Source organism: Protomyctophum parallelum (assembly GCF_964188405.1).
Source record: "Protomyctophum parallelum genome assembly, chromosome: 18".
Taxonomy (NCBI): domain Eukaryota; kingdom Metazoa; phylum Chordata; class Actinopteri; order Myctophiformes; family Myctophidae; genus Protomyctophum; species Protomyctophum parallelum.
The window spans coordinates 13,749,558-13,767,982 of NC_139716.1; the positions used below are offsets into that span (position 1 = coordinate 13,749,558).

The 18,425-nt window shown below is 47.1% G+C and overlaps 1 protein-coding gene across 1 annotated transcript in view; it reads left to right on the forward strand.

Moving 5' to 3' along the window:
* The window catches only part of LOC310875968 (uncharacterized protein), a gene marked incomplete at its 3' end in the record, with an annotated part of 89,634 nt that overhangs the window by 16,380 nt on the left and 54,829 nt on the right, over nt 1-18,425 (forward strand). The window contains exon 2 of the mRNA XM_083789417.1: nt 10,143-10,292. Within this exon, the coding sequence (XP_083645543.1) occupies nt 10,143-10,292 (150 nt within the window). The remainder of the gene's footprint in view (nt 1-10,142; nt 10,293-18,425) is intronic.

Sequence of the window (18,425 nt, forward strand, 5' to 3'; positions counted from 1 at the left end):
ATCCGTTGGTGACTCTGTGTGTGTGTGTGTGTGTGTGTGTCTGTGTATCCCGAGTCTAATCTCACGCACAAACCGCCGTACTGACTGCGCCACAGTTCTGGCGCACGCCGCCATGCAGCGGGCCAATCGTAAACTACCTCTATACGCGAGATTTAAGGTTTCACATGTGTTTTGTATTTTTTTTTTGAAACATTTAACTTTAATTTTATAATGGAAGTCAATGCGGGTCTCGGACATGCAGAAACCGTGCTCAAATATGGAGTCTCTTATACACGCCAGAAATAAATGATTTAATTGCAGCAGTCTTTATTGTCATTACGGCGTATATATATATATATATATATATATATATATATATATATATATATATATATATATATATATATAGTTTATTTGGTGAATTCATCATCTCGCACGGCACCTGCGGTGCCACTGTTTGGACTGTCACGAGCATGACTAGGCATGGAGATATATGCTATCAATTCAATTCAAAGGGCTTTATTATTGGCATGAGAAAACATACGTTTACATTGCCAAAGCAGAAAGCACAATACAACAATACAGCAATACAATCAAAACAAAGATTATGTACATTTGAAAGTCAAGATCTAAGGATGCAGGTATAGTGCAGGAATACACACAATGATTATTCTTTAGGGTGGTTGTGTTCCGTTTTTATATCCTATGACAGCAGCTCACAAATCTTGCTGCTGTGTTTTGCACATTGTTGTACTTCGCCCAGCAGATATGGGAGTTTTTGTCATTGGTCATGTTTTCAAAATCTCCGTGTGTGGTTGTAATCTATCTGTGGGAAGTATGTGTCTCTGATGTCTTGGTACAATGGACAGAATCACTGCTAGAGCCGTCCAAATCTTCTCTCGTGGGTGGGTCCCTGCCATAGCTTTTCACATGGGGGGTCCGCGGGCTAATAAGTGTCGACTTGGGGGTCCTTGACGGGAAGCAGTTTGGGAAGCACTGTTCTAGAGGTCAGTAGTTGACCCCCTAGGGGTCACCGCGGGGGGGTCACCGCGGGGGGTCACCCTAACCCTCCGGAGGTGTCGTTGGGGCCAACAGAACACCTGCAGGTAGCGCTGGGTGGGAATGTGCCACTGATGAGCTCCTGTCTGTCCTCAGGCTCTGAAGTGACACGTTATTGACACCTGAAGGAAAACAATTAAAAGCTGCATTCTGTCTGCATTCCCTGAGGTCCGATTCCAGAACGGGCTTGTTGTTTAGTTTCCTGGAAACATGAGTCAGACTTGTGTCGCCCCTCAGGACGTAAACGCAACGTGTTCAACCCAAACGGTGCGTTTCTATGTCAGTCGTTCTTCGATTTTTCAAAAATAGCAGACCGACAAGCTCATAGCGCGCCACTCGGTGGCGCGCTATGAGCTTGTAGATCTGCTATTTTTCAATAGCTAAAGCACAACATAATGCTAACACCAAAAGGGGTTCCCACCCCAAAATGGGTTAAAACAGTGCGTTCGGGACCCATCGTTTTGGTCGTGAACCAATTCTCTTATTTCAGAGGTTTTCCAACTGGTGGTCCGTGGACCGCTAGTGGCCCCGAAGGTATTGCGTGTGGTCCCTGACCTTTGCATTTAGTATGTTTTTGTTTTATCGACCACTAGTTGGGGAAACTAACTAGTTCACTAAATGACCTGGTGATGTATGTATGTATGTATGAGTGGATGACATCATTGGTGTCAGTTACTGGGAAGTCGGATGGCGAGAAATTCCACAGAAATAAAAGGGAGTTTGAGTTTCAAGGGAAAGTTGTACTTGTTACCGGTCTACCGGATTGACTGGTTGGAGTCTCTTAGGAAATGTTCCCATAATAATCGTGCGATATCATGTGTCTGCTATGTGTGAGTTTAACCCATTCTGGACGGGAACCCTATCTTGGTGTTTTAAATTATTTCAGTCTGTCATGGTTATGGTATTTTCCTATCCTATTGTTGAATGACAATATGATATATTGTGTGTGTGTGTGTGCGTGTGCGTGTGCGTGCGTGCGTGCGTGCGTGTGTGTGTGTGTGTGTGTGTGTGCGGAAGGTTGTGGGTTCACAACGGGTTCCTAATCACGCCAAATGTAAATGGGTTCAGATCTGAGCCCATAGTCTCCTGAGGAGGCGCGTCCTATTTATATCGGCTTCTCGGAGGTGAACTGGGCAATCTGCACTATGAGTGACCACTTCATGAACCCAATGACCGCCCTGCCCTCTCTCTCTCTCTCTCTCTCTCTCTCTCTCTCTCTCTCTCTTTCTCTCTCTCTCTCTGCTATGTGGGACTTGCTTGCTTTCCGTTGCGTGTATTCGCACGGCCCAGACGAGACCGCGCGGTCCTGCGTGTCAGCGTTAATGAGCGCTGATTCCAAACAGAAAGTGACAGTGATGACGGTACGGGACGGTGCCAAAGAGGAGGAGGAGGAGGAGGAGGAGGAGGAGTTTCAGTATCGCTGCTGCTCTCATGTCAGCCCTAATGGATCCACACAAACCTCCTCCGCCTCCCGCCTCCCTCCTCCCTCAAGGCTGCTGTTAGCTCATTCTTCTTGGATATTCCAAGGCCAAGATTGGCCTCGTCTGGAGGCCAGGTTTTTGCACAACTTCACTTAAGGTCCACTTGGCTGAGGTCAGGATCTGTGGTATTGCTCTCCGGCGAATACTCCCATAGCAGCAGAGAGCTCTGCTTCCTTCGCACAACACGGAGGCAAGACAATGAATTTGTGTTTTTTCTGTCCCCTCCCACTTCTGGTCGGCTTTACAACAACGGTGACGTGACCCTCCTCCTCCTCCTCCTCCGTACAAACCCTTTCTCACAGAGTTCAATCAATGCCCCCCTATCTCCCCCCGCCAGGATTTGAGCTCATTTTCACCAATAAAAGTAGGATCAGGAAGAGACAGCATTTCCTTCTTGTGTTACATTTGCTGAACTGATTAAGTGGCAGAAGGATCTTTGCGCACCATGAGGAGGAGGGGGGGGGGGTGGGGGGGGGATGGGGCCTTCTGCTCGTCAGCGCTACGCTAACACTATGGAGTGTTGTGAGTGTGTCAGAACAGGCCGGCTCCATATATGGACCCTGGGCATGTCCAGAGCCCCGGGCAGAGGTCCTTTGGTGGCGGTGCTGGACAACCGTGGGTCCGACCGACTCGACACCGGGCACTGCGCGCCCTGCGGGTGGTTTGGGACCAGCGTGTCGGATTTGAAGTCGGCGGGGCGAACGGTTCTCGAGTTGTACGTTGCGTTACAAACCGTACCGACAGACGTACCGTAGAGACACGGTGCATTTATAGATAGATTCTAACAGCGATCTCTCTGTTCCCTCGTCTCTGAACCTTCCACGTTTTACAGCCCCTCGTCTCGTCACGTGGGCCTCAGAACTTGGGCCGGTGCCTTTTTTTACTTGTAATGCTCCTTGTTCCATCCTGGGATCAGCTTCAGAATGACTATTAAAAATTTAAACTGGAGCACTTAAAAAAGAAGAAAAAAGTTTTCTTCAGACGGTCTGCAGCTGTTCTGCTTCACGAGTTGCGTTCACGTATTATTACATGTATTTTGTGTTCTGCTTTGTGTTTTATTTTATTTTATTGCCTTTTAACTGCTTGATTACTTTCTTGGCCATCATGGCTCCTCTTCTTTGCGAAAGTGGGATTTCGAGTGGTTACATAAAGGTGGAAAAACTAAGATGAAGGTCCTTGTAGGGTATAAAAGTAATGCATGAAAAGAAGATGTTGGAAAACCGCTTTGGACTAAATACACCAGTCAGTAAGACACCTTGAGGTCGTGTGCACTCATCGGCAGACTGCTGGGCGAGCGCTGGAATTGTGTGTCAATTGGGGGTCAGTCCGTCAGATCACACATATGGAATGAATTCTGTACTGGCCATAATATATGTAGCGTGTCCAGAGTGTAGAAGGGTTTGATGAGGTCAGCTCAACATGTGGAATGTCAGGACAGGTCAGCTCCATATATGGAGATCTTAGGGTTGGCAGTGAGTGGGGGCGGTGTCTTGAGTGTACAGGGTTTGATGAGGGCCCAGGTAGGGCTGGCCGGGCCTGGTTGTTATTGGACCTCTAGTTTTCGGCTGCACTAATAACTTTGGGGGTGGGCCCGTATAGAGTTTAACCCATTCTGAACGGGAACCCATTTTGGTGTTAGCATCATGAAAAAATAGCAGATCTACAAGCTCATATCGCGCCACCGAGTGGCGCGATACGAGCTTGTAGGTCTGCCTCGTGACATCACGAGGCGTGACCATATATGTAGGTGTGATGTCACGAGGCGTGACCATATATGGAGGTGTGATGTCACGAGGCGTGACCATCTAGACGAATCCAGGAACGGGTCTCATGGTTGCAGCTTACGTATTTCCTGTAGGCGGACTCGACGTAGCTGCTGGGTCTAATAATAATAATGACTCAACCCGACGATCCGCTGCACTTCCCCCCCCTTGAGATTCTTACTCCCTTTTTCTGTTGAATTTCTTCTCTACATGGACGGTCATCATAGGTCACCGGGTCATTCAGTTCACAACGCGTCGCGCTGCGCAAAGCGTTGAGAGCTTGTAGATCAGGGGCGCAACACACAGCACTCTTTAGCATAGCGGAGATGCGGACATGCAGTGTATATGCGACATGGATTTAAAAAGCAATTCTCCTAAATGCTGCCTTCTGGCAGCATGGCATGGAAAGGAGTGGCCATTTAGCATTTCTTTCATATAGTAAAATGCTGCATTCGTGGTCTGGAAAAGGGCCGGTTGTTTTTACAGACGGGTGAAAAGGGCATCTGGGGCTGAAGAAGCCCCCTTTGATGTCGATGTGTGCACGTCGTCCCCGACGGTGAGACTACGTAGAAGTCAAGTGGTTTAGAGAGAGATTCCAGAGAACACGGTGTATATGAGAGTGTTATGTACAGTACAGAGTACAGTAATCACAGGGCCTTATCGGAGCTTCAGATCCCTGTTCCGCGGCATTCTCCTTGCGGTTGCGGCGGTATGGAAGGATTACTGGAATCCTACTGTGTGAAGAGGAGAGAGGAGGATCTTTATACCCGTAAGGGTGTATTTTCACACGTTCAGAGTTAAATGGACACTCAGGAGTTTTCCTCCGGGCTCTGCGTGTCTGAACAGCGAAACACTTCCTTGTTTGTCTTGGGCTATGTGATTCCTCTCAAACCCCCCCGAGTCCAATCCAGACAGAGCCGTGGCAAAGTGCTTCGTCTGCACTGGGATTTAGTGCACCTGCAGAGCAAATCCAGGGTATAAGATACTTTAACTCCTATAGGTCAGCGTATTCAACTCTGTGTACTTCTGTACACGTGCACATTCTATTATTGCAATATGAAAACCTACATTAAATGCTTAGTATGAGGTATAAAGTACAGCAGCCTTGTGTTCATAAAACAGAAAGATTGGGTATTGGGTAAGACTGACGTTATGTATCTTTCAGAAACTTCACTGCTTCGTCTCAACCATTACTCAATGTCTCTGGTCTCAGCCACCGCGGTAGATATTTTGACATTCCGTTTTTTAATGTCGCCACTACTGTTGGAGCAGCCATAAACTACACAGGTTCATCTCGATGTTCTGAGCATCTTTGTAATATTACCGTTAGTAAAAAGCAGGTAAAATAGTAACATTTGAGGCAAACAAACATCACTCTGCCGTTCACTGTAGTGGAAGAGATGCGCCTGGTGAGGGTTTAAGTCAGGGTGGTGGTCCCTGGTTCACAATCAGTTGAAAACCCCCAGTTTTATATGTTAATAAAGACCACTGGGGCCTAAACACAGATTAACAGAGTGAGTAATTACCATGCAGTGTGTGGACGTTGTTGTTGTATTAAAGCGATAACACTGCTGTGTTTAGCTGTTGCTCGACAGGCGCTGACCTTCCCTCCAAAAAAAAAACGTTTTTTAACCCATTCTGGGCGGGAACCCCTTTTGGCATTTTAAAACATTATGTTATAATTTAGCTATTGAAAAATAGCAGATCTATACGAGTTCATAGCGCGCCACTCGGTGCTTGTAGGTCTGCTATTTTTGAAAAGTCGTGAAAATGTGGCGCACATCTTTGAATATATATATTTCAGAGCGAACGTTTTTAACTAAAATATTGGCTTCTGGGGGGGGGGGTCCCTGGAACTACATATTTTGAGATGGGGGTCCGTGACCCAATAGAGATAATTCTGGGGGTCCTTGACATGAAAAAGGTTGAGCACCACTGACATAGAATCATGGGTTTTTCAGAAAAAAATTAGGATTTAGAAATTAATCGAACTCAGGCCTAAACGTTTCAACCCATTCTGACCGGGCACCCATTTTGGTGTCAGCATCATGTTATGCTTTAGCTATTTAAAAATAGCAGATCTACAAGCTCATAGCGCGCCACCGAGTGGCGCGATACGAGCTTGTAGGTCTGCTATTTTTTGAAAAATCGAAGAACGACTGACATTTTTTAGAATCTGATCTCAGGTCAGAATGGGGTTAATCAGACCAGTGTGTGTCCAGTGGAAACCTCGTATGAATCTGATCTCGGGTCAGAATGGGTTAATGGAGTAGGAGGGGAGCTTCTCTCTAATCTTGTTTGGAAGCCAGTGGTGCAGAGTGTGATGCTCTCTATCTGCTCACTGAAATGGACGGAGACGCTTCCCATCGTAGATCAAACACTCCCCCACTGGCCTTGTCAAAATGAGACACACACGCGCACTGTACACACACACACGCACACGCACGTACATATGCACAGACATGCACATCACGCTCACATTCAGGCAAAAAAAGACAATCAATCCATCAAGCGAGCGAGGGGAGTGTGTTTGGGTTGATTCTCCAGAGTGTGAGAACCTGTTGCAACTATAGTTTCACTTCACTGTGTCTGTGTTGTGCTTCACTGTCTGCCCATGGCCTGAAGGAACGAACACCCAACCTTTTCTCACTTCACTGTGTCTGTGTTGTGCTTCACTGTCTGCCCATGGCCTGAAGGAACGAACACCCAACCTTTTCTCACTTCACTGTGTCTGTGTTGTGCTTCACTGTCTGCCCATGGCCTGAAGGAACGAACACCCAACCTTTTCTCACTGTCTGCCCATAGCCTGAAGGAACGAACACCCAACCTTTTCTCATCGGCGGGCCAATAGCAATCATCACGCACGCACGCGCACACATGCACACGTATACACGCGCGCACGCATCTACTAAGAGAGAATCTGACCCCGCGTTGTCAGCAGTTCTTTATCGTGGTGCTGTGTGTGTGTGTGTGTGTGTGTGTGTGTGTGTGTGTGTGTGTTGAATTTATTGGAGCAATCGCTCTCTGTCTCACTGTTTTGTTTTTGTTTTTGCCCGTCCCGTTGTGAAAGATCCCCCTCAGCATGTCATGTCAGCTGACAGGTGCTCTTGAGAGTCAAAGATTAGATTAGCTGACTTTTAGTGTTCTTTCACAATAATAAGAGAGAGAAGACGAGAGGTTTTTGAGATCTGCATCTCATACACGGGGAAATACAGAGTGTTGGTTTACTACGAAAACGTGACAATTCCTGTCAGTCAGTCAGTGTATGTACTCGAAATCGTGTGCGCACACGCACGCACACACACACACAAACACACACACACACACACACACACACAGAGAGAGGGGATTCCCTGCCCCATACGGGTCCGTTTGGGTCCATTCTTACACCGTCGGAGTTAAATGGGCACTGATGATTTTAACGGTGTGTGTCTCGTCCTCCTCCTGTATCTGAACCTCAACCTTGGCGATGACTCAACCTCAGTCTTTCCTTTATTTACCCAAAATAACCTCTGTGTGTGTGTGCGCGTGTGTGTGCGCGTGTGTGTGTAGTACGCGTGTGTGTGTGCGTGTGTGCGTGTGTGTGTGTGTGTGTGTGTGTGGACTGTATGACGAACACTCTTTCTAATAATCCTAACATTTCTTGTAAGAGGCTCTCTCTCTCTGCTTTGTCTGAACCAGACGGTACAACACTGTGGACACACACGCATGCACCGTTGGCACGCACACACACACGGGCATAGATGGACGCATGCACGCACCTACACATGCGCATGCACGCTAACACACACACGCGCACACACGCACACATGTGTACACATCCTCCTCTGTGTTCATTAGATCCACTCATGCGTCAACATCAACAGCATGGATGAGAGACGACGGAGAAAACAAAATAAATGTGGAGGGAGAGAGAGGGGGGGGGGGAGCAGAGAGGGGGAGGGGGGGGGGGGGGGGGGGGGGGGGGGGGGGGGGAGAGAGGGGGGGGGGGGGGAGAGAGACAGAGGGGGTGAGAGAGAGAGAGAGGGAGAGGGAGGTGGGAGAGAGCGATGGGGGGGGGGGGGGGGGGGGGGGGGGGGGGGGGGATGAGTGCAGCCATGTAATCTCTGACTCTCCATCACAGCTTATTACTGAATCATTAGTACAGTCTTTAGAGTCAGACCATGGAGCTCTCACACACACACACACACACACGCACGCACGCACACACTCAGGAGACACATATAGCTCTGGGCCAGCAAAGTACAGACACACGTGCTTCACTCCCATTCCTAACAAAGAGAGCCTTGCACACAGCTCTTCTCCTGCGGTGCCAAATCGCACGCAAATATCTCTTCTGTATTTAGAGGAAATCGCTTCCAGGGATCCAGCGCAGCGTTTTGAGAAGTGAGCTTTGCAGAAAGAAACCGTAACGGTCGACCCGAGAGGAAGGAGAGGCAATTTCCTCTTCTCCCCAAAGGACCCATTGATTTAATTGTCTCTTATTAGATGTCTAGTGCGCGCGTGTGTGCGGGCGTGTGCGTGCGGGTGTGTGCGTGAGTGCGTGTGAGAGTGCGTGCACCCTCGGGTTCATTCCAGGAGAGACTGTTTGTTTAGACCATTTAGGCCTGACGTCGAAATACAAAAAGTCTTCTCAAAGAATATATATTCAAAGATTTGTGCCGCCTTTTCACGATTTTTTCAAAAATAACAGACCTACAAGCTCGTAGCGCGCCACTCGGTGGCGCGCTACGAGCTTGTAGATCTGCTATTTTTCCAATAGCTAAAGTATAACATAATGCTTAGTTAAAACACCCAAAGGGTGTTCCGCCCAGAATGTGTTAGACCGTACATGTCTCTCTATAGTTACTGTTAGTTAGTTACACACAGAGTGATATTTCTGTCTGCCAAAGCAAGCTCCTTTCCACCAGGAATGGAAGGCGAACAGAGAACTTATAAAGAGCTACAATTAAGAGCTACAATTGCACACAGACGTACAAGAGTCACGGTACAGCACAGCAAAGTGTTCATTTAATCAAAGTAGAAAAGCCACACCGTGTATATTTATACACACTGGCATGCGTGGCACGGGGTAAAATCATGACTTCACGCACAGAGACTACAAAGATGTAATGAGTTGACATCACTGTCTCACACAGCCCCGTAAAGCTACGATACGCACGTTTCATACGTGTCTAAAGACGACCAGTAATCCTGGTCTCTAGACTGCCTCCCCTGGCCAGCCGGGGCTCCTGATGAGCTAACTTGGAATAACGTGTTCCTTCCACGCGCTACGTCCAACTGGGGAACCCCCCCCCCCCCCCCCCCCCCCCTCTGTCAGGTGATCAGAGTTCGATGCTCTCCCCGGGTTGGCAGAGGGAGTGTAGCGCCCATAGGATTACATTACATTAGACCATTGACACTGGATGGAAAAAAATGGGTTACAAAATCGTGTGATAAATTTCTTTTTTTTAAGAACAGGTTTAACCCATTTTGGACGGGAACCCCTTTTGGTGTTTCAAGCATTATGTTATACTTTAGCTATTGAAACAATAGCAGATCTACAAGCTCATAGCGCGGCTATGAGCTTGTAGATCTGCTATTTCTGAAAAATCTTTGAATATATATTCTTTCAGAGTTTTTAACTCAAATCTTTGCTACTGGGAGGGTCCCTGGAACAACATATTTTCAAATGGGTTGCGGCAGCATATTACATATAATTTCTGGGGTGAAATATTGAGAACCGCTGACATAGAAACATGAGGATTTTCAGAAAAAAAAAAAAAAATATCTAAATTTCGACGTCGGGGCCTAAATGGTTTTAAAGCGGATTTAAACGTCAGAGTGTTGAGCGTCGTCCCCTCTGTGTCGTGTCTTGCAGGTGCGTAGTCAGGGGGTGACGGAGGAACTCAAGTGTCTGAGTCTACTGAACGCCCTGGACAAAGACCAGGACATCCCAGAGCAGCTGGCGCAGCTGTTTGGAGAGCCCTGCATCAAGCTGGCAGAAGGCATCAAGGCATACATCTCCAAGGTAAGAGAACGCTGTGCGTGCGTGCGTACGTACGCGTGTGTGTGTGGCTGTATGTGTGTGTGTGTGTGTGTGTGTGTGTGTGTGGCTGTATGCGTGTGTGCGTGTGTCCGGTCGTCAACGATTTCTCTGTTTCGGAGATGGCGACATGTTTTGTGTTTTTGGAGATGTGTAGGCGGTCTCCTTGGAGTCTTTGTCAGCCGGGATGCAGAGCGGTTCATGTTGATGGTCTCTGTGAGTGGTTCATGTTGATGGTCTCTGTGAGTGGTTCATGTTCTCCGTCTGCAGAGGTTGGAGCTGTTTCTGTTGGAAAGTGTTTTTGACAGTGAAAATCTGGACAGTGAAAAGTGTTGGCTCTCAACTGGAGTTTTGGCACAAAAAAAAAAGATTTTTGAGCCAGAGTTCAGTCAAAATTCCATTTTGTGTGTGTGTGTGTGTGTGTGTGTGTGTGTGTGTGTGTGAGTGTGTGTGTGCGCGTGTGCACTATTTAAAGTATGTGACAACGCCTGGAGCTGAAGATGAAACGGTTTTATCCTGCAGCATAAGAATGGAAATATTGATGGAATAGCGGTGCATTTTCACGCCAACAATGTGAACTGTTGCAGCGTAAAGCAGCAGAGTGGAAATAAATAAATGTCCTCTTCACATAATGTTATCACCTCTGACCTCGTGTTTCTATAAATGACTCTTTCTATAATAACTCTTTTGTTGGTTCAATCACTGTGTTTTGTTACGGCTTTTCTGTAGCTCCAGTTAGCTCATAGCTAGCATTAGCTCCAGTTAGCTCATATAGCTACAGTAGCATTAGCTGCTGTTGCCTGCTTTGCTCCGGCAAGCTGCGGCGTTTCAGAGTATGGGGTTTTTACTCCCGTTGGCGTAGGAGGCAGCCAATCATCACTGTAGGTCTCTAGTAAGGTCTAAAACTATCTAAAATAAAGGGATTTAAGATCATTGGGCGGGAACCCCTTTTGGTGTTTTAACTAAGCACTATGTTATACTATGTATATTATGTATACTAGCTATTGAAAAATAGCAGATCTACAAGCTCAGAGCACGCCACCGAGTGGCGTGGTACGAGCTTGTAGGTCTGCTATTTTTGGGAAATCGTGAAAATGCGGCACAGATCTTTGAATATATATTCTTTCAGAATTTTGTTTGATGTCGGGCCTAAATGGGTTAAAGCTGGGCTGTTGCCCTGCAGTCCAGTGCATTCTGCCAAACTTCCGGTCCAGGACTTTGTCACTCATCGCCAATATGAGTCTATGTAGAAGAGCGCCGTTGGACTGAAGTGAACGCAGTTGTCGCAGCTCTCTCATCTAAACGGCGCTATAGTGACTGATGGGAGGAACACCCTCCCCTATCTGCACATGTGTGTGTTTGCGTGCAGGGGGGGAAGTAAAAGAAACCAAATGCTTCATGGCTTAGCGGCTCCATGAGAGGCCTCAACCGTAGCGGGACGATTCAGATGGCATCGTAGGCAGCTTCGTATCACAGCTAAAGGTTACTGTCTGGTTATTGCCCCACAGGGGCGATACAAAACATCCACCGGAATGATTTACAAATACCAGGCCTGTGCTTATTCTACCGTTAACCCATCCTATGCGGGAACCCCTTTTGGTGTTAGCATTATGTTATGCTTTAGCTATTGAAAAATAGCAGATCTACAAGCTCATAGCGCGCCACCGAGTGGCGCGCTACGAGCTTGTAGGTCTGCTATTTTTTTATAATCGAAGAACGACTGACATAGAAACATAGCTTTTTCAGAAAACTGCCAGGATGTGGAAGACATTTTTAGAATCTGATCTCAGGTCAAAATGGGTTATGCCACGCGCACTCATACATTCATTTAGTCAAATACATATATGTACATTTATAAAAGACACAATACAGTGTGTGTGTGTTCTTTGTAAGCATGTGGGCCGGTGTTCCCCCTGAAAGTGAGTCTGTTATTCACGGAGACTGTTATTCACGGAGTCTGCTATTCACGGAGTCTGTTATTCACGGAGACTGTTATTCACGGAGTCTGCTGCTGATAGCTATAAACATTTGACTGAGTCAGACCAACAATCACTGCTATTTGCACACGCACGGGCGTCGGGGCGTGCACGCACACACACACACACACACATACCAACAAACACGCAGATAATGGCAGACCCACACACACACACACGTGCGCAGACCAGCCACAGGACTTTAGGTACAGTAATAAAGACATTAGTGTCAGATTACCGTCTAAAAACGCCAATCAGCAAAACACTATGAATCAGAGATATCGTGCTTCAAATCCCCTTCACGCGCGCACGCGCACACACACGCACGCGTTACAATTACTACTTGTGAAGGCAATAAATTCTTAGGATGGTTATTATTTTTCATTAGGCCTATATATATAAATCCCAGGTTTAACCTAAACTATATCACCAACCCCTGCACCTATAAGCCCCAAATGTCAGATCGTAACCATGGCAGCAACCTGAATGTACTAATTGTAAACGTAGCTAAAAAAAATATCGTTTATTTTTTTTCTTTTATCCATGAAAACAACATTTCCCTCGGGGTGTCCAGGAAATGGTCGTCACAACACTGTCGACTTCTGAACTCCTGCTATAGTTGTGGTGACATCTGGCTCCCATAATGCCTCACACACACACACACACACACACACAAACACACTCACACATTCCCATAATGCCTCACACCACACACACACACACACACACACACACATCCCATAAAGACCTCACACCACACACACACACACACACAGACCGCACACGCTCCCATGCCTAGTCAGACAATCCGCTCATATAAGTCATCTCTCTGTAGACACAGCCAAGAGGACGTTTTCCTCTCCATCTGCATGTCTGGGTCACGCACGCACACACACACTCACACACACACACACACACACACACACGCACACGCACAGAGACATGCGGACAGCTGCATGGATATACTCTCAAACACACAATGTTTGAGAGTGCAATCTGGATATCTCTCTGTTCGTAAACTGCATGTATGAAGTTCACGCTCAGGGTACCAGGGCATGAACCCTAATCAACACAATGATCTCATGAATAAAGTGCAGAGAACATTAATTTGGTGCTTCAAAGTAACTCCAGGATGCGAGGGATAACATCAGACCTACCTAACGGATGCAGGATAACATCAAACCTACCTAAAAGATGCAGGATAACATCAAACCTACCTAAAAGATGCAAGGATAACATTAAAACAACTCGCTACAGTATTATATGTGACCAGATCTGTTCTCCTATACGGCAGTGAATGCTGGACCCTGAAACCGACCCTGCAGAAGTCCCTTGGCGGGTGCTACACCAGAATGCTGCATGCAGTACTTAACATCAGCAAGACTGTACATGTCACTAACAAGACTCTGTGCTGTATGAGGGATTACCAAGGGTGAGCCAGAAAATAGCAGCCAGGAATGAGAATGAGGACTATAGCAGGACACTGCTGCCAAAGGCATCAAGAACTGCCAGCCAGCAAACTGGTGCTCTGGGAACCAACACACGCGCATCAGTCACGAGGACGTCCCACGCTAACATACGTGGGATGTACTCGAGAGCGACGCAGGAGGAGCGCAAAGTACCAACGAACTGGGCCAGATGTACGGAGAACGGGATGACTGGAAACGACGATGGAGGGCTCGTCTGAGGACGACCTAGAGAGAGAGATTTGACCTATAGACTGCAATCGCGCAAACTCCAGCTTTTCACCAGAGGAGAAAAACTTTTTTTTTTTCTTTTAAGTTAATATCACAGGCAGCCTCTTCACATACTAGAGCATGTCTGAAATAAGCAGGTGGAGCGAAATGCCTTCACGACTGACGACCTATGTCGCGACGTATATTTTTCCCGTCGCAACGTATATTCGAGTACGTCCTGGCGTAAATATCAATTCGTCCCGGCAGAACGGACTCGTCGCGGCTATATCTACCCGTTTGCGACCTAGTAGTTTGACTATTCTTTTACGTCGCGACAGAACGGGACACGTCACGGCTATATCTACCCTTCTCGACGTAAAAGGTAATTCGTTGTGGCGTGTGTGGACTCGTCGCAACAGAACGGAACTCGTCGCGGCTATATCTACCCTTCTCGACGTAAAAGGTAATTCGTTGTGGCGTGTGTGGACTCGTCGCAACAGAACGGAACTCGTCGCGGCTATATCTACCCGTTTGCGACGTAATGGTTGACTTTGTTATATGCCCGGTGCGCGGTGCCCTGCGCGGTGCCCTGCGCTGCCCTACGCCCCACCGCTGTGCACCTTGCCGGTCCGCCCTGCGCCCTGTGGCCTGGCACGTGTGCACGTGTGCCAGGCCACCGCGTGCACCATGCCGGTCCGTGGAGCCCTTCGCCGTCCCCAGGCGACCCTGCGTTCCAGAGCTGTCACATGCCACCGAAAATAGCAGATCTACCAGCTCCTCTCCTACATACGGATGGCCCGACCCGCGTCTGTGGACCCCTGGGGGGGTGTGTGTGTGAGCGTCTGAGCTCCTATCTGTGTGCCTCCCCCCCCCCCCCCCCCACCCCATGTGGACCCTTGCAGGGGGGGGGTCGGGGGGTCCCCCTATGCACTTTGTGTAGATGCTGCGTATCGCCTCATACAGAAAAAATTACTATTTTACGCACAGCGCAAGGCAATATGTGATTACGATCGTCCTTCTGGGGGGGGGGCTGGCCTACACAATAGATAACCTACCCTGGCCAACACAATAGATAACCTACAAGGACATATGAATTTAATTTATATACACGGCTATATTAATTTAGCCGATCATCAAAGCTCACCGCGCTCGTATAGCGCATTGACTGTCTGTCTGTCTGTCTGTCTGTCTGTCTGTCTGTCTGTCTGTCTGTCTGTCTGTCTGTCTGTCTGTGTCTCAATGACTTGCCTTAGGCGGATAATATAGACTACAAGTACTTTATTAAAGTAAAGTAAAAGAGTGAGTTATCATTGCGTTCTCTGCGTCGTAGCGCATGCAGATAGGCAGATAGGGGGGGGGGCAGTTCTATAGGCAAGGGCAGAAGGTTCCTATAACGACAGTGGGTGCGTGCCCACCTTAGAGTAGCCTATATATTTTAAGGCACCCGCCCCGCAACTTATTATTATTGGCTTATTATTTTGCCACCAGCGGAGTTGACGGTTGACGCCGTTGTCTAGTATAGACTATAGGCCTGTGCCAGGATGATTTTAAATAAATATGTCTCTGTCTCTGCGTCTCTAGAGCTATAACATATATACTGTAGCACACATCATGTGTGACACATGTGCACACACACACACACACACACACACACACACACACACACACACACACACACACACACACACACACACACACACACACACACACACACACACCGAGTACTAAGTATAAGTAGCATATAGGGTACGGCTCTAAAAACATTAAATACTGCGGGAGCATTACACTAAACAAAGTTGGATTTGTACATTGCAGAAACGTAACATAACGTAAGTGTTCTTATTATTGTCCGTCTGGGTTTTATAATGCAGTGTGAGTCCGCTCCGCGATAGCCGATCTGCAAGCTCACAACGCGTTGCGCTGATTGACAGTGCACGTGCAGCAGCTACTGTATAGAATTATATTTAAGTAGGGCTACTTTTTTGTGTGACGTCTGTGTGTTATTGACTTCTTGTTCCTTAATGTGCAGGTTTATCAGAGCGATATAGTGCAGCTGTGAGTGAGTAGGCCTATAGCTGCTGCTGCTGCGTCCGTGCACCAATAGAGCGACCGCGGGCAGCGGCACGTATGCTTGAAATATTAAATAAAAATATGTTGGGCTTCCCGGGCGTCCGTTTCTGGACTGTACCAACGGGCTTAGGGCCGGACGGTCCCTTAACTCCACGGGCCCCTATATTTTAGGCCCGTGCAGGGCTCTAGTGTGTGTGTGTGTGTGTGTGTGTGTGTGTGTGTGTGTGTGTGTGTGTGTGTGTGTGTGTGTGTGTGTGTGTGTGTGTGTGTGTCGCATGCGTGCGTAAAGTTAGTAGGGCTATCAGAAGCAGCAACCATGCAGAGCTATACCAATCAGATTAAATAGGCTATATGCCTTAAACGTTTGACAAGCAATATTAAAAATACAAATCCACAAGCTCGAAAACCACCTGACGGGCCGCCCCAAACGGGTCCGGGGACCCCCGGGCGGTACGGGTCACCGTGGACCCTTGGGGATCAAGGGGGGCCACGGGTGTCCCACGTTTGCGGAGACGCTGCCTTCATATTAGCCTACTTAAATAACAAGCAGCTGATCTACAATTGACAATTTGACATGTCATTGCGTCGTATTCTGTCTTTCTTTCACGCACGCACGCACGCAAGACATGTCACAGACCACCACATAACCATATTTGTATGGCCATATCGTTTATAGGCCTTATAGCTGAATAGCGCCGGCCGTCGGGGGTTCATTTGGTTCCAACCGTCCCATTATGGTCAACACTTATGATATGCTATTGCATTCTTCCAACTAAAGATTTAAATATTAATCTGAAAAAATGACATGGCACGGACTGGCTCAGAAAATCTCCCTGCATCATTATATCAAAACCAGGCATATACTGAATGTAGGCAATTGAATTCCATGACTTTTGTTTCAATCAACTGAACTAGACCAATAAAATAGTAGGCTAGTATTTATGTTTTTCGTTAATAATAATGCATGCTAATTATTATTGAACGGTAAGTACGCTGGTATGTATACGCTATGGTATACACTATAAGCTTGTAGATCTGTTTATTTTAAGCATGCCGCCGCATTCTGTCAGAATCTCGTGTGTGTTATTATTGAACCATTTCATTTCATGTCTGTCTGTCTGTCCTGTCTGTCTGTCTGTCTGTCTGTCTGTCTGTCTGTCTGTCTGTCTGTCTGTCTGTCTGTCTGTCTGTCTGTCTGTCTGTCGGCATCTGATCTACAAGCTCACGCATCGCAGCGGACAGCGGTTGATTATCGCTGGGCCGCAGCGGGTCTATATCGCCTAATGTATCATACAGCGAATGAAGCAAACGGTGGTGGTGTGTGTGTGTGTGTGTGTGGTGTGTGTGTGTGTGTGAGTGTGTGTGTGTGTGTGGTGTGTGGTGTGTGTGTGTGTGTGTGTGTGTGTGTGTGTGTGTGTGTGTGTGTGTGTGTGTGTGTGTGTGTGTGTGTGTGTGTGTGTGTGAGTGTCGCGTGCTGTGCGTGCGAACTTCATGACAGTGGTGCAGCATTACATTGTATTTTGATTTGAAATAAATAATGATGAATAGATGTCTATACTGTTGCTTGTGTGTGTGTTATGCTATAGGGTTAGCTGGAAACACACGCCCTGTATGATCTGTGGTGCGCATCTACAAGCTCCAAGTGTTGCGTCACATGCAGCGCGTTTGTGAGCTTGCAGATCGTCGGTGCCCCACTATAGAGAGATGGTTAGGGTAGTGCCCAAAGCCTATTCCTATATGATCTGTGGCTATATTAAGGCCTTTTATGTGATCTCACATAATGTGCGAGTCAGAGCTAACGTTACTCAATGATCATTTGCGTCTGATTGATTATCACAGCACAGCGTGTGCTGAGAGAGATGAGAGACGAGAGAGAGAGAGGGGGGGGGGGGGGGGTATGCTCCGTTCATTAGGCTCTATATGCCGTTGCGAGACAGGATGATTTTAAATAAATATGTCTGTCTCTGCGTCTCTAGAGCTATAACATATAGCACACATGTGTGCACATGTGATGTGTGTGCGCGCGCACACACACACACACACACACACACACACACACACACACACACACACACACACACACACACACACACACACACACACACACACACACGAGATTCTGACTAAAATAAACAGATCTACAAGCTTATAGTGTACCTTAGCGTACATACCAGCGTACTTACCGTTCAATAATGATTAGCATGTATTATTATTAACGAAAAACATAAATACTAGCCTACTATTTTATTGGTCTATAGTTGTTTGAAACAAAATGGTTGCTGCTTCTGATTAGTTACTAACTTTATTAGACCAATTTAAAATAGTATTAGATGTTTTTCGTTAATAATAACTTATGCTAATTATTACTGAACCATTTTAGAGTGTTTATATTTCAC